The sequence below is a fragment of the Neodiprion fabricii genome, chromosome 7 (genome assembly GCF_021155785.1).
Source record: "Neodiprion fabricii isolate iyNeoFabr1 chromosome 7, iyNeoFabr1.1, whole genome shotgun sequence".
Taxonomy (NCBI): domain Eukaryota; kingdom Metazoa; phylum Arthropoda; class Insecta; order Hymenoptera; family Diprionidae; genus Neodiprion; species Neodiprion fabricii.
In genome coordinates, this window is record NC_060245.1 from 8,564,087 (window position 1) to 8,582,110 (window position 18,024).

The window sequence follows — 18,024 nt, forward strand, 5'->3', positions numbered from 1 at the left end:
AAGGAATCGGGATACGCTGTCGCTACGCCACCATTTTGTTTTCCAGAACCGGCGTATCTCTACTACTCCCGGTGACTTTCGTGACGTCATGTGATCCTCCATCTACGATAAGTGCTCTAAACGGTCACATACTTCTTGCGGATTCTGCTTAGCGTGATCCTTTGTGATTGCGGTAAAATAAGGTGTGTTACTTGCGCGAAGCGGTAACGGAGTGCGATGCGCTCAGGGGAAGATTCTGCTCCAATGTCTCGCTGCTGGTACTCCTTGCACGATCGGTTGTTTTGGAAGTTCGAAGGTCATCAAGTCTTCGTCTCCCATGCACTTGTGGTTTTACCAAGGCAGCTTTTTTATGGCATAGCTTCACTATCCTGATCCTAGGCATTGCGTTTGTGGTTCGTCGAAATGGTACGAAGAAGGTCGTGTGGTAGTTCGACACCGGGCCGGTAAATCTTCGTTAACAGGGGGTACTACGTAGCTTCACGTATAAAGGGTAAGAAGCTTTACGTATGGCCTTGTACACCGTTATCTAGGCATCTAGCGGCACTGCGATATAGGTTGCGATAAACCAGCACCTGGCCGAGAAGTCTTCTCTCTCCAAAAGTCATTCCATGTTTTCAGGTACTGACCTTGTACACGGACTCAAGAGAGGCATTTATGTCTATGTCGGAGTGGAGTTGCATTCGCTTGAGCGCTCGTATGACCCTCGCTTCCTTGCACAGGTCCCAGGTCCGACGGCGACAATGGTCCTCATCGTCCCTCGTGGCGATAGTGATCCTCGTTGGCGATACGTTGCGGTAATTGTACTCATTGACGGTATTTGTAGCTTATATGATGAGTAGGAATTCTCGACCTCGTATATAATCTGTTATTGAATTTTGGTGATCGGTCAATTATGTAAACGTATTTTTAGTTAACGTTTCGGCCCGGATATGGGCCCTCCTCAGAACGATTTATTTATTTAACTAAAACTAAAAATACGTTTACATAATTGACCGATCACCAAGATTCAATAACAGATTTGTGGCTTATGACACACGCGTTGCATAAATAAGAAAAGAAAAGGAACGAAATTAACTCAACTAGTTAGCTTAACTAAACATAGATGGTGAGTTGGTTTTTCTGGAACATTACGGTCACACGTACCCCGGGTGAGTTTTCGCAGTATTACACATCGGGTTGTGTGTTAAATAATCCTTAAAACAGTGTTTCACAAAAAAGTGTCACCACATATAAATATATCTTCGTAGATATTTTAGATTGATTTTTCTAATTATGTCATGGTATCACATTTATAGTTAATATTACCCAAGACTATCTATAATCATATGTATGGGTAGATCCATTATTTTTCGACGAAAGTGTGCACAGTTGGGTCAGTTTTGATACTAATTTTTTCTTCGAAAGTTTGCTAGAAAAGGAGATGATCCTGCAAATTTCAGCCCGATACGACCAAATTCGGCCGATGGAGAAATTTTTGAAATTTATGCATCAGAGGGGCTTTTTGGGGGCATATAAATGTCTCTATTGATGAAATGTAGACAAGTTCAAGTGTGTGTTAATGATTTTGGCGGTTCAAATATTTACCTAATTTCTCTGATCAGTCATGACTGATTTTATTTTAAGGTAGAGTGGTTTTTGTAGGGCAACACTTTTTTGGAAACCTTTGAGATACTGTACATTGCCAACCCGCATTTGGTTATATACCCGAGTTATTTAATATCTCTTGCATGTTGTTTGTTTTTGGCTACGTAACCCTTACATGCAGAAAGATGAGTTCTGACAAATTTTAAAACTTTAAATTTTCGAATGTAGAATTCAACATACAATTTACTGTAAAACATAACAGCTTAAATCATTTTAAAATTGAGTTAAACACAAGTATTGCTATGTGGTCAGTTGGTGACGCGTGATCGATGATTACGTAACCTATGCAGATAAAATTCGACAGGTGGCTGTTGCAGCCATGAAGACTAGAGGTAAGGAGACCGAACGCTGTACTGGGAACGTGGTCTATGAAAGTGGAGAAAATTTTTAGCGTCAAGTCCGATAGGGGTGCTGCTGTCGCTAAGACGGGCAACAGAGAGAGACTGAGAAGAGAGAGAACGCTATATCGAACTGTATCAAACTGAAGAATACGTCAGGTCAAGGCCTTTCTCCCTTCTGCAGTTTTTTAGGTTCTGTATTTGTTTTTAAATTTTTGTTTAGACCGTAAAATAAAAAATCTAAACAAATGGAACATAATAAATAACAATAATAAATAATTATAAAAGACATAGTAAACATACGGACAACTCGACTCCAGTCGGTTATCGAAATTTGTGAGTGCTGGTCGCCGAATAAATAAAAAATAATCTTATGACTTACCTCAGGAAGACTTATCTTTTTGCAATTATGCAAAAACATGATGTCCGACAAGAATGCAATAAACATACGCGAATTAATTGGGATCCGTGGGAGAGGCGTGGCTTAAGTTTTAGCCGCCTGGTGGTTAAAAAATGAACTAGTGATTGTAGGACTCTGGAGTCAGCTGTTGCATGCAAGCAAACGTGTGACAATTAATCATAAAGTTATTAAAAATTAAAAATGCGTGTAAGCATACAAGAAATTTGTAAATTTGCTTCAGCTACACCTACAAGTGGAAATTTTACTAGTGGAGAAAACATTATTGATGGTGATCATTTATTGAACTGCAGTACAGTAAATCATAGTGATGATGGTGATGTTTATCATATCCTCGCGTTTTGTTTACAACATTGTTTAAAAACTGAACCTCATGAAATAAATGGTGAAATTTCGAAAGACGGAAAAATAATTGGCATGGAATGCTCATGTAAAGCTGGATTAGGAAGTACCTGTAAACATATTGTAGCAGTACTTTTATTTTGTAACCGGTAATTATTATATTTGATATTTTTCACTTGATTAATCAACTTTCAAATTATTAAATAATTATGAAATTATTGACTTTATTCTTTTATACTTACAGAAATAATTTGGAAGAATTCAAAGATATAACATGTACTGATAAAAAATGTGTTTGGAGTGCACCTCATAAATCCGCTCTAGAGAAATATGAGACGAAGCCTTTACTTGAACACAAATGTTTTGAAGAGAAACAAAAAAAAGAGGAAGAAAAAATTAAAAAAAAAAAAAAACGTAAGTCAGATGGTGTTCAAGCCAACACGTCACCTGGAGACAATACTCAACCTGTAGCTACTACATCATCTACTACTACTGATCCTCCACTATGTTTAAACAATGGTTTAACTGAATTAGACGAAGCAGAATATGATGAATTTCTTAGAATTATTGTGGAAGATAATCCTCAGTCTGCGTTAGCAAAGCATATGTAAATAATTTTTGCTTTAATTAATTTCAATTAATTTTTTTACTGATTTTTTTTGTAGATATTTTACATCATCAATTTTATATTTGACACATACATGATTTTTTTTTGTAGTGAATTTTTTCGAATTTTGGATAATGATTTTTTTATAGTAAATTTTTTACCAATAAATTTTTTTTTCCCTCCTTTTTTTTAATATATACAGATGTGGAAGACACGAGGCTATCACAGACTTTAATAATGATGATAATAATAATAATTTAGTTTTATGTCCTGAAAAACTCCAAGCCATCATCGATAGTCAAAAGTCATCAGAATTACTTTCAGATTTAAAAAATTTTAAGATTGGTCACGTTATTGGAAATTGTTGTAATGAAATTTTTAATCAGTTGTCAACGGATGCTTTAACAATTTGTTTGAAAAGTACTGAGCTTTATTCCATATGGCTAGCTGAACGAGAACTCCGGATAACAGCTAGTAGAGCTTACTCACTATTTACTTATTATTCGAATAAAAATCCAGACTGGAAAAAAAAATCTAATGATTACTTTTACAGTCCCTCGTTTAGCAATGAAAATACAAAATATGGTTTAGAGCAAGAAACTTATGCACGGGAAACTTATGCTAATTTAATGTCTATGGAAATAGTTGAGTGTGGCTTAGTTATTTCAGAATTAAATCCTTGGTTAGGTTGTTCCCCGGATGGTATTGCTTTTAAAAATAACAAACCATTTAAACTCATTGAAATTAAATGTCCAAAAGAGGGTAAACGTAACGGTATTGAAGAAACTGTGAAAGCAATTAAATGGTTAACAGAACAGCATGATGAAGTAACTCTAAAAGTTAAGCACATGTACTACGCTCAAGTTCAAATAAGTATGGCAATACTTAATTTACCATCTACGGACTTTATAATATATTCTTCTTTCGACAAACAAATGAAAATAATACCTATTAGTTTTAATGTCAAATTTACCAAACATTTATTAAGAACTTTAAAGAAAGTATATTTTAAAAAAATGATACATAATATATGTTTGAAACAACAAGAGAAGAATGAAAAACAAAAAGAACAATAAAAATCAGTGTAATTGTTACTTATAAGTTTTACTTTGTACTTTGTTCATAAAAATAAGTTACAAATGTAATAAAATATTTATAGAAATTATTTCAACCATTAATAACATTATTTTAATCCTGAGCAACTTTTTTTTTATCTTGAACAAATTTTTCGTCTTTTAAAATAGGCTGACTTAAGTTTACAACTGCACAAATAATTGTAAAAATTTTTTCAACTTTATGAACAAGTCCAATAGGCATTTTTGATGATAAGATTTCAAAATTTTTAATACGTTGGTTACTTCGCTCAACGTGCACACGAGCTTTAGCAATTCGCCGTCCATTCATCGCTTCAACTTTGGAAAACTGTTTTCGGTCTTTTAAGAAAGGTGGTGAAATTAATTTCACATCATGTTTTTGGCAAAATTCATCAAGAGTAAAGCCTCGATCAGTCATGACATCATCTTTCTTATCGAACTTTGTTATGATCCCACTCTGTTCAAAGATAGAATTATCAGAAGCTCGTCCACCAAAAGGTTTACTAATAAAAGAAATCAAACCAGCAGGAGTGACAGCAGTCATAAATTTGACCGTGTAACAGCTTTTATACCGCGAATAAGTCACAACTTGGCAACACAGACATTTTGGTCTTTGAATTAAAATTTCAGTGCAATCAATGACTGCACGAACATTTTCAAACCCAATAAAATCAAGAGGAATATTCTTTAAAATATTCTCTTTTTTGGGCCAATATATTCCTGGCTTTAAACAAATGTATAACAAGTCAATCATTTGAAAAATTTTCTCTTTACAAGTTTCTGCTGTGTAACATTTAAATAGAACAGCTAAAAGTGCATATGACATATTTTGCTTTAGTTTCATAAAAGTCATGATGATTATGTCTAACAAATCTAATTTAGCATTACAATGAGACATTTTTTGTTTTTTTTTCTCAACTAATTTTTTTATAGAATTTAAAAGAGTAAAATTAGGAATCCCAGTCAATGTACTTAGTTCACCGTCATCAGAAATGAAGTCAGTAAATTTGGGAATAAAATTATCCGTACGAACTTGTGTTGCTACGTCTTTAAATTGTTTATTAATTATTTCACTAGCACTTTTTGCACATGTCTCAGCTTCGTTCTTAGAAACTTGATAAGTTTGTAGATTGGAGTCCTCTTTACCAACAGAATTTTTTGGTTGACTTTCATCTGCATGTCTGTGGTCAATCTGACCATCCAAAACTAGCTCATCTTGAAAATTGCTATCAGTATTGAAATCGCTAGGTTCGTTGGTAGTTTTTAGTTCGTTTTTTAAAAATGACCTTTTAATTTGCCTTTGCTCTCGTTCAGCTGATGAAGCATGGTTTACTTTTTTAGAGCAGTCGAGAGAGCTCCTCGGTAAGTTAACTGAGGGGACAGCTGTTTTCTTCAAATAATGTTGTCGACTTACTGAAAAATAAATAAAACTATTATAACTTTGGTCTAAGAAAAATTAAAGCTAATTATGTTTTGTTATTTGTTATACTTACAAGAAGGAATATAATCATCTTTTGTAAAATGTCGCGAACATACTTTCATGGAGGGTGATATTTTTTTGCCCATTCTCAGCACTTTCACCCATATATCGTGTCTATCGACTAGCTCTTCTTGATTGAACGTATTCAGTATTTTCACTAAACTATCATTCTTTTTTGGAAAAGAATGAAAACGAACTGTTTCATGCTTTGATGCTTGACTTTTACACCCATACACACAACAGTATACATGACTATTATTTTTATGAGGAGAAAATTCCATACTTGAATATATTTAATTACAAATTTTTATTGTTTATAAATTTAATCATTTAATTCACTCGTTGTTTAATTTTTTTTTTTTTTAATAAAGAATATATCCTGCGGTGAAATTTTTTGTTGACACTAATATTATGGTGATCATATGATTCTATCCTATAATCGCTAGTTCGAATTCGGACCACCAGACGGCGTATTTAAATCCTCAGTTTCCCAATACTCGATAATGATTTCACTATGCTCCCTTCACTGTGTTCCGAACAATACAAACGATAGACTTCACGTCCTATCTTAGGAACACGAGCGCTCGTGGCTGAATTTTTAACTAAATAATTTTCTCCACTTTTGGCTACCACGTTTTCAATACTTGCCCATATGCGTTCGGGCTCCTTACCTCTAGTCTTCATGGTTGCAGCGTAAGTCGGTCGGACCCTGTTTCTAAGCAACCTATCAATAATTTACATCGCAGTTGTAATCAGATAATCGTTTAGATGTACAAAAGTCATATTTTGTGCGGTAACTGGCAATATAGATCCCGCCACGGTGCAAGGGTTATGCACAGTAGTACAACGTATCAATACTTGTATTGTGGTTAGAAATATCAAGACTACAACCCATGCAGTCATTTGCAGACGATATGTAATTGAAATCATAATATACTGAGTACATGGGTGTGATTATACTGAAAGCGTTGCACTTGAGATTTCGGTGAGAGAATATGTGTTCAAAAAGATGATGCATATCACGTTAGTATACCAAATGTTTCGGATGTCGAGAGATGACTTACCGTAAGCATGACTTATGATCAAAATTTGATTGAGTTTTGTGTATTACACCAAAACTGTTGGTTTCATTGTCAAAATGAGGATCAAATTTTTTGTCAAACATGAATTGGACTTCTGATGAATGTTGACCAATGATTTCTTTTTGTTGAATCAAATAAATATGATGCTTTCAAAGAATTTCTTCGCAGAATTTGACTTGAAAAATTTATATTATTGGGAAAACGTTGTCGATGGTCGCGAACAACCTGTGATAAATATTGCAACTGTTGTTCATCTTTAGTTAGGCAGGAGTTATATTCTTCAATTAATATGACTCTATGTTCAGCAACGTCGTTGGTAAGTTTCAAATTTTTGAAAAATTGAACTTTGATCTTTAATAACTTTTAAACGAGTGGACTAATCAAAAAATGTTTACAGACCTTTTTTGTAGAACGTTAAATTCGCTACAAAGATCAGAATGGCGCTTTTTTAGTCGATTGGTCGTTTGAAAGGTATGAAAATCAGAAGAAGCGAAAATAATTAATATGAAGGGCTTATTTTTTCACAGTAATTTTTTACACCCAAACGAAACTTTTGAGCTTGTTTAAAAAAAAAAAAGTTTTCTTTTTGAATCATCATAATATATGTAAGGTATTCCGTGCCAACTGAGAGGTCATTTTCCCTGACCCCGGCAAATTTGATTCATTATTTTTCATATGATTCTACAACCAAAAGAAAGCACTCACCATTTTTTTCAGATGTTTCGTCCGAAAAATTCTTTTTAAAAAAATGTTGCAAACCCTGTTATGGTCCTACAAAAAACATTTTATTTTTTTTTTTTCAAAAATTCACACAATTTCTGGGTCCCAAAACAAAGATTTTGAGCCATAGTTTAGAGTGGAGAATTGATTTCTTGTATTTTTTTAATATTTTATTAGAGGAATAAGTTTTCTTATTTTGTATGTATACAAAACATTAGTGATGTTTGTAACATTTTTTAAAAAAGAATGGTTGGGTCGAAAAATCTGAAAATAATTATGAGTGCTTTCTTTAGGTTGTAGAATCATATCAAAAATAATGAAGCAAATTCACAATTTGTATACTGTAACGTGGCATTTCTGTTAGGCATACCCGTTACAAGGTACTCCCTGAACCTTGGGCGGAATCCAGGGATAAGGGTTTCTGAGATCGGGCCGCGAAGGAATAATAGACGAGCGCCAGAACTGGAGTCACGCATCCGAGCTTCGACAGGGACGCAATAGCGAATTACGATTAAGATATTGCAGGCTTTTGTTTTTATTTTTTTTTTTTGAGTACACCGGTCACGGACCAGCGACCAACTCCGACGCCGAGGATATTTCGAGGCAAGGCGAAACCGCGAAGATCTTGCAGGAAGGATTCCGAGGCTGCGGAGGCGCAGCCAACGCAGATCCCTGCAGCGCAGGAATCCAAGGTAGACGCGATTCCCGCTGGCGGCCGGCGCGCCGCAGCTTCCCAGCTCACCCAGCCTACACCTGACCAATACAGCCGCGAGAGACCGGCTAGCGACGAGGAAGTACCACCCCGCCCAACCCCTGAACACCATAGAGATGCGCGGAAGGCGACATCGCGAACTAGCGTTAAGTTCTGCGCCGCGAAGCGACGACAGGTGCGCGTTAAGTTGCGCAATCTCCGAAATCAATGACAGATCGATTATTGCGCATTCTTAGGGTGATGACGTCACGAAGGATTAGCGTGACTAGATCGGCGTTGCGGCCGATCGGCCATCTGAGATCACTCTAGTTCTGGCGATTGAGAAAGGTGGTTGCATAGTTTCGAGGTCGAGTTGAAAGTTCGTTTTGCGCCTGTGAAGGAAATTGTTTTGTTGCGAGGACGATGACCGGTAACCGTCACGAGGGGTCGGCGAATTCGTTCACTGGATGTGGAGCGGTAAGCGTTGCTGATATTCTCGCGATCGAATTTCGAGAGCAATTGAGCGAGGGCTGGTCCGAGAAAGAATAGCCGTTTGTAATTTGCGTGTCGAAAAATCCTCGAAATTCGTTTGCCGATTCTTTCATTTGGTTACCGCAGCCTGAGTTGCGCGTTCTAAGGTAGAGCCACTGTTGAGTGACCGAGAAAGTCGAGTAGAGTCCCGAGTTTGAGTCGCGACAAAACTGCTGCAATTCGAATGTAATCAAATTCCGTTATACTGGGTCACGTCGAATCAATTACAATACAGCGTAACTTCTCGTGTAGATCGCGAGTCGTCAAAGGGGGAGCGTTCGAACTCGCGAATCGTTGTACGACGTCGCGGAGAAAGTTGAGCGCGGGTGCGTGATAATAAGTTAATTGGTAGAGGACGGTCGCGGTTAGCGCGTCGAGTTACATTCTTTGTTTGGGTTTTTGAATCATTGTTTAGTAGTGAAGTGGCGATTAGCGCCCGTAGGCATAAGGAATTTTATAGATTTATTACCGATCGCGGTTAGCGCATCGATTGTGATTTCGGTTTAGTTTTTGTCGAGTGGTTTATTGTTAGTAGTTAGTAGAGGACGGTCGCGGTTAGCACGTCGAGTCAAATTTTGTTTTTAGTTTTGAGTTATTGTTATCGTCAAAGCAGCGACTAGCGTACGTAGGCATTAGAAGCCGTCTAGATTTAGTCATTTTTTTTTCTTCTTCTCTGTTACATTATTTTTTTTCTTTTGTTAAATCGAAGTCCTTAAATATAAATTGCGAATAGCGAATTAAGATATATTATTACTCTTGTATAGGATTTTGAATCGCGAAGAGCGACTGTAGAATTATTATTTTCCGTTTTATATTTTGAATCGCAATGAGCGACGTCTGAAATATTATTTTGTTTTATATTTTTCTTTGGTTTGTAATATCGTTGGCGGAAAATACATACTGTTTGGATTTGATGTTCACATGGTGAAATAACGTGTTGGCATTGCGTGTGTCACATCTCTCTCTCTACCCAAGAATTACCCCAACCCTCTCCGCGGTACTGAGCTACCGAGCATATTGCCGAGGTATAGCGCATTTACGATTTCGAGCGTGACTCTTATAACTTAAAAGGGTTGCGGAAATAATAATTACAGAGTCCCAACGACTTGGGTTGATGTAGAAACGATACTATAACATTATATTCCCACCGATCACAAATAATTACATGAATAATAACATAAATAATTGTAACATTTATAGCTACCTAAATCAACAACAATGTCGGTTTTGATGATCAAGAATACAGGCTAAGTAAATAATAATGACAATGAATAATTTACAATAAACAATTTATATTGCGGAGCATTCACTATAACGCTAGTGGATGTCCCGAGCGCCTGTCACCCACTCCCCTCTCTCCCGAGGCGAGGGCTCCGCGGTGTTCACTCTTAGTTATCCTTTCTGTAATCCGTTCGGCGTGTTTATTGTTTTTCATGGATAAGTTTGGATGACCAGGCCACAAACTTACATATATATATATATATATATATATTATTAGTTTATATATATATATATATATATATATATATATATATATATATATATATATATATATATATATATTTCAATTCACTTGAATATTTGATTTCTTTATGATTATTATCGATATATTGATAATCATGATTACTGTCGTGGCTGGCAATACCATCGCGTTCAACAAGTGTAATGGTTGTCTAGAATCCACGTAGACACACTACTTGCGATGTCTGGTTCAGAAATCACGAGTTTTTATAGACGTGTTGCACGTATTTAGTATGCTTGCGCAGGAAAAGTATACACAGTCGATCATAAAAGGATTTTGCGACTTGCTTGCTCTTCCACGATCACGAATGTTACGAGCGTTAGCAAATAAGCTATCCTCTCTGGTGTTGAGTGTCGGAGCAGAACGTTTTGGCGCCAACGTTTTGGCGTCGGTCGCTTCGGCAGCGGACGTTTTGGCGCCATACATTTCGGTGCCGGACGTCTTCGCGTCAAACGCTGACAACAAACAATAACATACTAATAAGTTGAAAATGACTGTCGCAGTCCAACGGTTGGAATAAACCACAACACACACGCGAATACGAAAAACGCGGAAGGTGACTGCGGCATCCGAAAAAGTAGAATAAGTTCGGCCTCCTCACGACAGTGGCTCCCGAAAGATTAGAATACGTTCGGCCTCCCGAAACCATAAAACACATGTGAGTACGAAAAACGAGGAAGGTGACCGCGGCTCCCGAAAGATTAGAACAAATTTGGCATGACAGTTGCATAATTGAAACCACAACCCACTATCCGGTACGCAAAATCCGCAAGGTGACTGTTGCAAGCCGTTTTGGCCCTCTCCAAAGAGTCCGGCGCCAATACGATGGCGGTAAAACGTAACGTACTCTTTTGGGTGTACTTCTAACAAAATACAACGTTTATGTATCGATCTAGAGATTATCCTGTGATCTAAAAATGTTATATATATCTTCTGTTCCGTTTCATACTAAACAACGTGTCGAAAATTTCTTTCTCCAATCCACTCCGCTTAGTTAATTAAGGCTACATTTCCTAGGGTTTGACAATATTAGCCATTAACATTTTTCGATTTCATTCCAATTCTTCAGCCTTAACATCTGACTGTTTATATCATTTGATTACAGAAGAATTCAACATCAGCTACGGTGTTAAAAATGTTCCTCTGTAAATAGAAGTAGTCTTAAGCAAAATTAGAAATTGAATACACTGTTAGAAATTTAACAATTGTAATCCGTAAAGCTGGAAACGGCATAAAACAAACATCACCATGTGCATGACGTTGCGGTTCAGATGACAGACAGAAGTTACCGACAGCGCATATTTGACAGATTTCATAGTAACAGCTTCCGCTCAGTTTATTGGCACATAGGTACATACGATTCTGTGAAAATATCGACAGCTCTGGCGAGATTACATATAGGTCTTATTGATAGCTCTGACTCAACATGAATAGAATTATTATTCAGATGGTCCTTGGCAGAAATTTTTGCTTCAGAGCATTTTGTGAAGTCAAAACACAAGATAGACGCAAAAAGGTAAGATCAATACTTGTGATATACATGATTGATCATTGGCACGAATTTGAAAGTGACGTCGTTGTGAATGCAAATTATACGGTGAAAAATCTGATTAAAATCTAAAAGGCTGCTGTACCAACTCGAAGGCTAGAATGAGTTGGACTTTGAATGATTTGTGATTCACCAAAAGCTATTGTACATCGGGCCACAATACTTCGACGAAAAGGAAGCGTGGAGCGCATTTCTTCTTTCAATAAAAACCAGTTTACTCAGTTATTCACTCTGATCACTAGCTAAAACTTTGTGATTTGCGTAAATAGCGATGTAATTTATCCAGCAAAAGTTATGTTATCGTACCTGGACATTGTTAGAAGTAGTTTGCGCAGACATATTGATGGTCAACAACGAATACTTTCTTGGGTTTAAGGCTTCAAGTACAGATTGAGCGGTTGATGTTTTCCCTGTGCCCACCGGACCAACAAGGAGCACAGGAAACCCGTGCGATAACAGCATGCTCACTATGTAATCATATCGAGCTGTGTCCACCGTAGGAACTACGATTTTATGAAAAGGAATCCTGCAAAAAAAGAAAATGGATTTACACATGACATTTGATAATGTAATAAAATTATGAAGCAAAATTCAGAATAAAACTATTCACTACGCCAGCAGTAATACCGACTCAAATTTTTTTGTGATCCAACAGGTTGTAAAAGTTTCTCAAAAATCAATTTTACGTACAAGTCTATTTCACCAGTATAGCACCCACTCGTATTTGACGCATCTTTCAATTGCATGTTAAGAATCTGAGAAATACGGCGTGATTACCGGACCGCACAACCCCCACCCATTAATGAGACGCGAAAAGCGTGGCCTAGCCGCACGACTGGGGTTGGGGGCCGAGTTAGTCTGTCCCGAGCGCACCGCCGTGAATGTGTGCGTCTCGTGAAATGTATTGTACGTCCCTTTAAAGTTTTTATATTCTTCATTATCTATATGTATTTATGTATACGTCTCCTAAAGAGCGTAGTGTCAATAAAGGACCGCGCTGTTTTACCGGTCGCATAAAAAAAAAGTACCGCCACCCGAGTTCTCTTTACCGCCTAACCTCGATCTACGCCGCGTAGTTAGGAACAATTGCAAAATCTCTAATATTTCAGAAGTGCGATACATAAACCACGTGCCGGGTAACGAACGTGAATATCGGGAAATGAAAAGTGAATGGTGGACGAAAGTGAATTCGAGAAACTCGCGGAGTACCTTCTGAATCCAATGGCGGTACAACGGTCGTTTGCACGCGGGCGTGGTAGAGACTTGTCGTCGTTCAACACTTCACGTAGCGTCGGAGCCCTTGGACCCGAGCAGTGGAACAACGGCCAAAATAGCGACCGTCAGATTGGGCCGAGGAGCGGAGACGGACCTCCCGTGAACGGACTTTAATCGGAGACGCGCGTCGAGAGAGCGAGAGCGGAAACCCCAGGCGAGTACACACAAGGGGAGGCGACGAATGGCGGTCAGTTATCACCGGAGCTTAGCGGTATCACGGATGGCTTACCAACAGCAGCGGTACCGAACGGCCAGTCGTCAGTAAACGAGGCAGCCGCCCCTCCACTGGTATATGCGTTGCGGGCTATATCATCACAAAATAATACAGATTCTCTCATACAACTTCTCGCCGGACTACTGACCAGCCCTCAACCAGCGGCGGTCCCTACCACATCGACCGGGACACCTTCATATCAAATTGTTCCAGATTTATCTAGCGCGATCAAAAATTTTACAGGCGAGGATGACGGAGTACATGCGCGCGAATGGATTGAAAATCTCGACTCGCTACAAGAACTGCACAATTGGACGGACGAGTACGTGCTTTCGGCTGTGCGCATTCATTTGCGAGGCGGGGCACGTGACTGGGCCAGAACGCATGGGCGAGATTTGACGACGTGGGAGATTTTTCGCGCGCGATTCGCGGACACGTTTATGATTCCGCACGACAAGCCGACGCGGTGGGCCCAAATGTTGGCCCGACGGCAAGGTTGGGACGAGTCAGTATCGGCTTATTTCCATGCCTAAACACGGTTACTTAAGGGATTAAATCTAAACTTTTGGGAAGAAAAATCACAAATAGTCTCGGGACTGAACTCTCGTGAATCATTCAGTATGGTCATGCCGGGGACACATTATGACCACGATAGCTTGTTACACGCCTTGGTTTATTTTGACAGGTGTGTGAAAGAACAAACCTCGGCTTTCTCATCGCAGAAAAGAGGACGCGACAATCCACGATATCAGCAACAACGTACGCAATCGGGCGCGAACGAGACAACGCGTGGAAACGAGGTCACGCGAGGCGATCCCAACCGTGAGCGTACGCCACCATACGGGCGAAAGTGGGTCGAGTATCGCACTTGTAGCAACTGCAACAAGACAGGGCATTCGTCGCGAAATTGCACTGAACCACGGCGCGAGCAGACGTGCTTCAAATGCAATCAGCCAGGTCATATGGGTACAAATTGTACTGCGGGCGCGTCGAAGGAGCCACGGGCGGTGCAACTGGTCAATAGCGCACGGGATCCGACCGTGCTCAAGTATATAAAAAGTGCGACACTGGACGGAAAATCAGTGACCGCGCACCTGGACATGGGCAGTGCGGAGTGCACCATTTGTGCTTCGACTGTGTTAACGTTAGGTTTGCACATAAACGCGGAGACGACACCCCTTAAGCCGTAGGGGCCGTCCGAAATCGTCGTACACAGTCTGGGTAAGATACTTGCGGAAGTGAGTATCGACGACGTGTGCGTGAAAGATGTCGAGTTTCAAGTAGTGCCGGACGATTACCAGGGCACGGACGTTTTAATCGGCAGAACGTTCACGGATCACGACAGTGTGGATTGCGAAAAAATCGGCGCGAAGTTTTCATTTCACCGACCCAGGTGATTGCCGACAGATTTCGTCGAACCGGTTGGAGAAATGCGCACAAACAAACGGGCGGCGATTCCTCCGAACTCGGTCGCGTTTGTCGCGTTGAATACGCACGACGGGCCCCGCGAGTTCCCGTTCGTGAATTGGACAGAAATGGAGCAAGTCATGCCGAAAGGAGCATCGACCATACGTGGCGAGTTATCAACAATCGCGACGATCACGCGTAGCGAGCCACGAAACGCGACGATAAACCCCGAAGACGTGATTATCGGGGGCGAACAACCAGCGACAGTGCGAGCAGGAGTCCTGGCGTTATTAAACGAGTTCCGAGATTATATTTCGGTGAGCCTACACGATTTAGGATGCGCAAAGGATATCGTCATGGATATCAAATTAAAAGAGGGGGCCGGCCCTGTGTGTCGCAAACCCTATCATCGCGTGACACCCCCCGAACGTGAGATGATACGTGAAATCGTGAGCGAGTGGCGAGATGCGGGCATCGTCACCGATACGGAGTCACCATACGCGAGTCCGGTGTTACTAGTCAAGAAGAAAACGGGCGAATCACGATTATGCATTGACTTGCGAAAGTTTAACGCCGTCACGGAGCGGGTACATTTCCCGCTGCCCAATATCGACGATCACTTAGCGCAAATACGAGACAGTGCGTTGTTCATTGTGCTGGACTTGGCGCGTGGCTATTTGCAGATTCCGCTATCACCAGACGCACGTGCAAAAACCGCGATCATCACAACGGAGGAGACCGTCGAATTCACGCGCATGGTGTTCGGTTTGATGAATGGGCCCGCCTATTTCTCCAAGACGATGCATCGAGCGTTCGGACCGTTACGCGATCGCGTGGCGCTGTTCTATTTGGATGATATTCTCATTCCCGGACGGAACTTGAGCGACCTAAAACCGAAACTACGGGCAGTACTGGAAAGACTGCGAATGGTCGGACTCATAATGAAACTAACGAAGTGCCGCTTCCTCTTCTCCAAGGTTGCCTATTTAGGACACGAGATCCCGGCCAACGGGATTGAGCCGGGCACGGAGAAAACGAAAGCGATAAAAAAGTTCCCACCGCCGAGAAACGTTCACGAGATACGACGTTTCTTAGGACTTACGAGCTACTTCCAGAAATTCGTGCCACATTTTGCGAGTATCGCGAGCCCATTGTCAGCGCTACTAAAGACGAACGAGAAATTCGTATGGGGACCGGAGCAGATCAACGCGTTTGACACACTGAAAGATAAACTAACCGTCGCTCCGGTGTTACAGACATTCAATCCATCGGCGGTGACGGAACTACACACGGATGCGAGCGCAGCGGGCCTAGCCGGTATGCTATTCCAGCGCGATGGGGAAGGGCGGATGCAGTTGGTTTACGCGATTATCCGACGCACGAGCGAGCCCGGGACCGCTATCACAGCGGAAAACTGGAATTACTGGCAATTGTTTGGGCGGTATCACGATTGCGAGCAATGCTAGCTAACGTGGAGTTCACTATCGTTACGGATTGCCAGGCATTGTGTTCCATGGACTCACAGAAAACCTTAAATCCACAGGTAATACGGTGGCACGACTTACTCAGCGAATATAACTATAAAATTGTGCATCGGCCGGGGGTGAAATTGGCGCAGGTGGACGCGCTCAGTAGGGCGCCAGCTGGTGAACCGGAAGAGACTGAGGCACTAGGAGTGTTCGCTATTAACACGGACGAGGAAATAGTGGCGGTGTATCAGCATGGAGACGAACAACTGCAAATTAAACGGGATATTTTGAGCAAACCTGTGAGTGCGCGGACAAAATACGAACAGAGTTGCGTGAAGGACTACAAATTGTGCGGAGGCATTTTGTACAAAAATCGGGACGGAAGACAACTATTCGTAGTGCCGACAAAAATGCGAAAAAGTATAGTGACACAATTCCACGACTCAAAGAGTCACCCGGGCGTTGAACGAACGGCAGCGCGCATACTGGACCACTACTACTTTCCGGGTGTGAGAAATTATGTGAAACGACACATTTGCGCGTGCCTCAAATGTGTCACGACCAAATCCAAACCAGGGCGACAACCAGGCGAGTTGCACCCGATCCCACCGGGATGGCGCCCTTTCGCCGTCGTCCACTTGGACCACTTGGGTCCCTTCGTCGCGAGTAGTAAGGGCAACAAATATATTCTGGTGATTGTGGATAACCTATCGAAATTTGTCGTCATTCGAGCAGTGCGCGACACGCGAGCGGCCAGTACAGTGCGCGTGTTGAACGAATTTGTCGAGAATTACGGAGCGCCCGAGCGCGTGGTGTCTGACCGAGCCACGTGTTTCACGTCAACACAATTCAGCCGCTTCTGTAACGACCATGGTATATAACATACACTCAACTCCCCACGTCACCCACAGGCAAACGGCCAGGTGGAACGAGTCAATGCCACCTTGGTTGCAGCGATCTGGAGCAATCTCACTGAAGACGACGGGCGAATATGGGATCGCGGGATACGTTCGATTCAATTGGATCTGAACGAAATGCGGAACGCAAGTACTGGTAAGAGTCTATTTGAAATAGTCTACGGGTACGCACCTAGGCGGAACGAGGGCACGCTTCGCAGACTCACGGCCGCAGAAACGGAGCAATATGAATCAACGGAGCGACGACATGAGTACGTGCGTGGTAACATCGAGATCGCACAACAACGAATGAAGGAGCGATATGACGCCGGCAGAACACGGAATATATATATAGAATAGGCTTACTCAAATGATTACGTCATCGAGTAGAGGACAATATAAGCTTGTATAAGTGTAAAATGTACGTGTGGTTGTGTGAAAATGTAGAAAGGAAGAAACGAACGATGAAACGTAGTTTTCCCTTGCGTTAAAAAAAAAAAAAGGAGTTTCTTAGTAGTTTGTGTAACGGTTTGTTACGGGTAGTATTATGAGCACTAATTGTCAAACCACGCGTTAGAGGACGAGCACATAAATAGCATGGCCGAGTGTTAAGAATCTGAAAAATACGGCGTGATTACCGGACCGCACAACCCCCACCCATTAATGAGACGCGAAAAGCGCGGCCTAGCCGCACGACTAGGGTTGGGGGCCGAGTTAGTCTGTCCCGAGCGCATTGCCGTGAATG

At 40.9% G+C, this 18,024-nt stretch overlaps 1 protein-coding gene across 1 annotated transcript in view; it reads right to left on the reverse strand.

Moving 5' to 3' along the window:
- LOC124185963 (dynein axonemal heavy chain 2) overlaps window positions 1-18,024 on the reverse strand; it is a 670,443-nt gene that overhangs the window by 252,152 nt on the left and 400,267 nt on the right. The window contains exon 23 of the mRNA XM_046577226.1: window positions 12,325-12,544. Within this exon, the coding sequence (XP_046433182.1) occupies window positions 12,325-12,544 (220 nt within the window). The remainder of the gene's footprint in view (window positions 1-12,324; window positions 12,545-18,024) is intronic.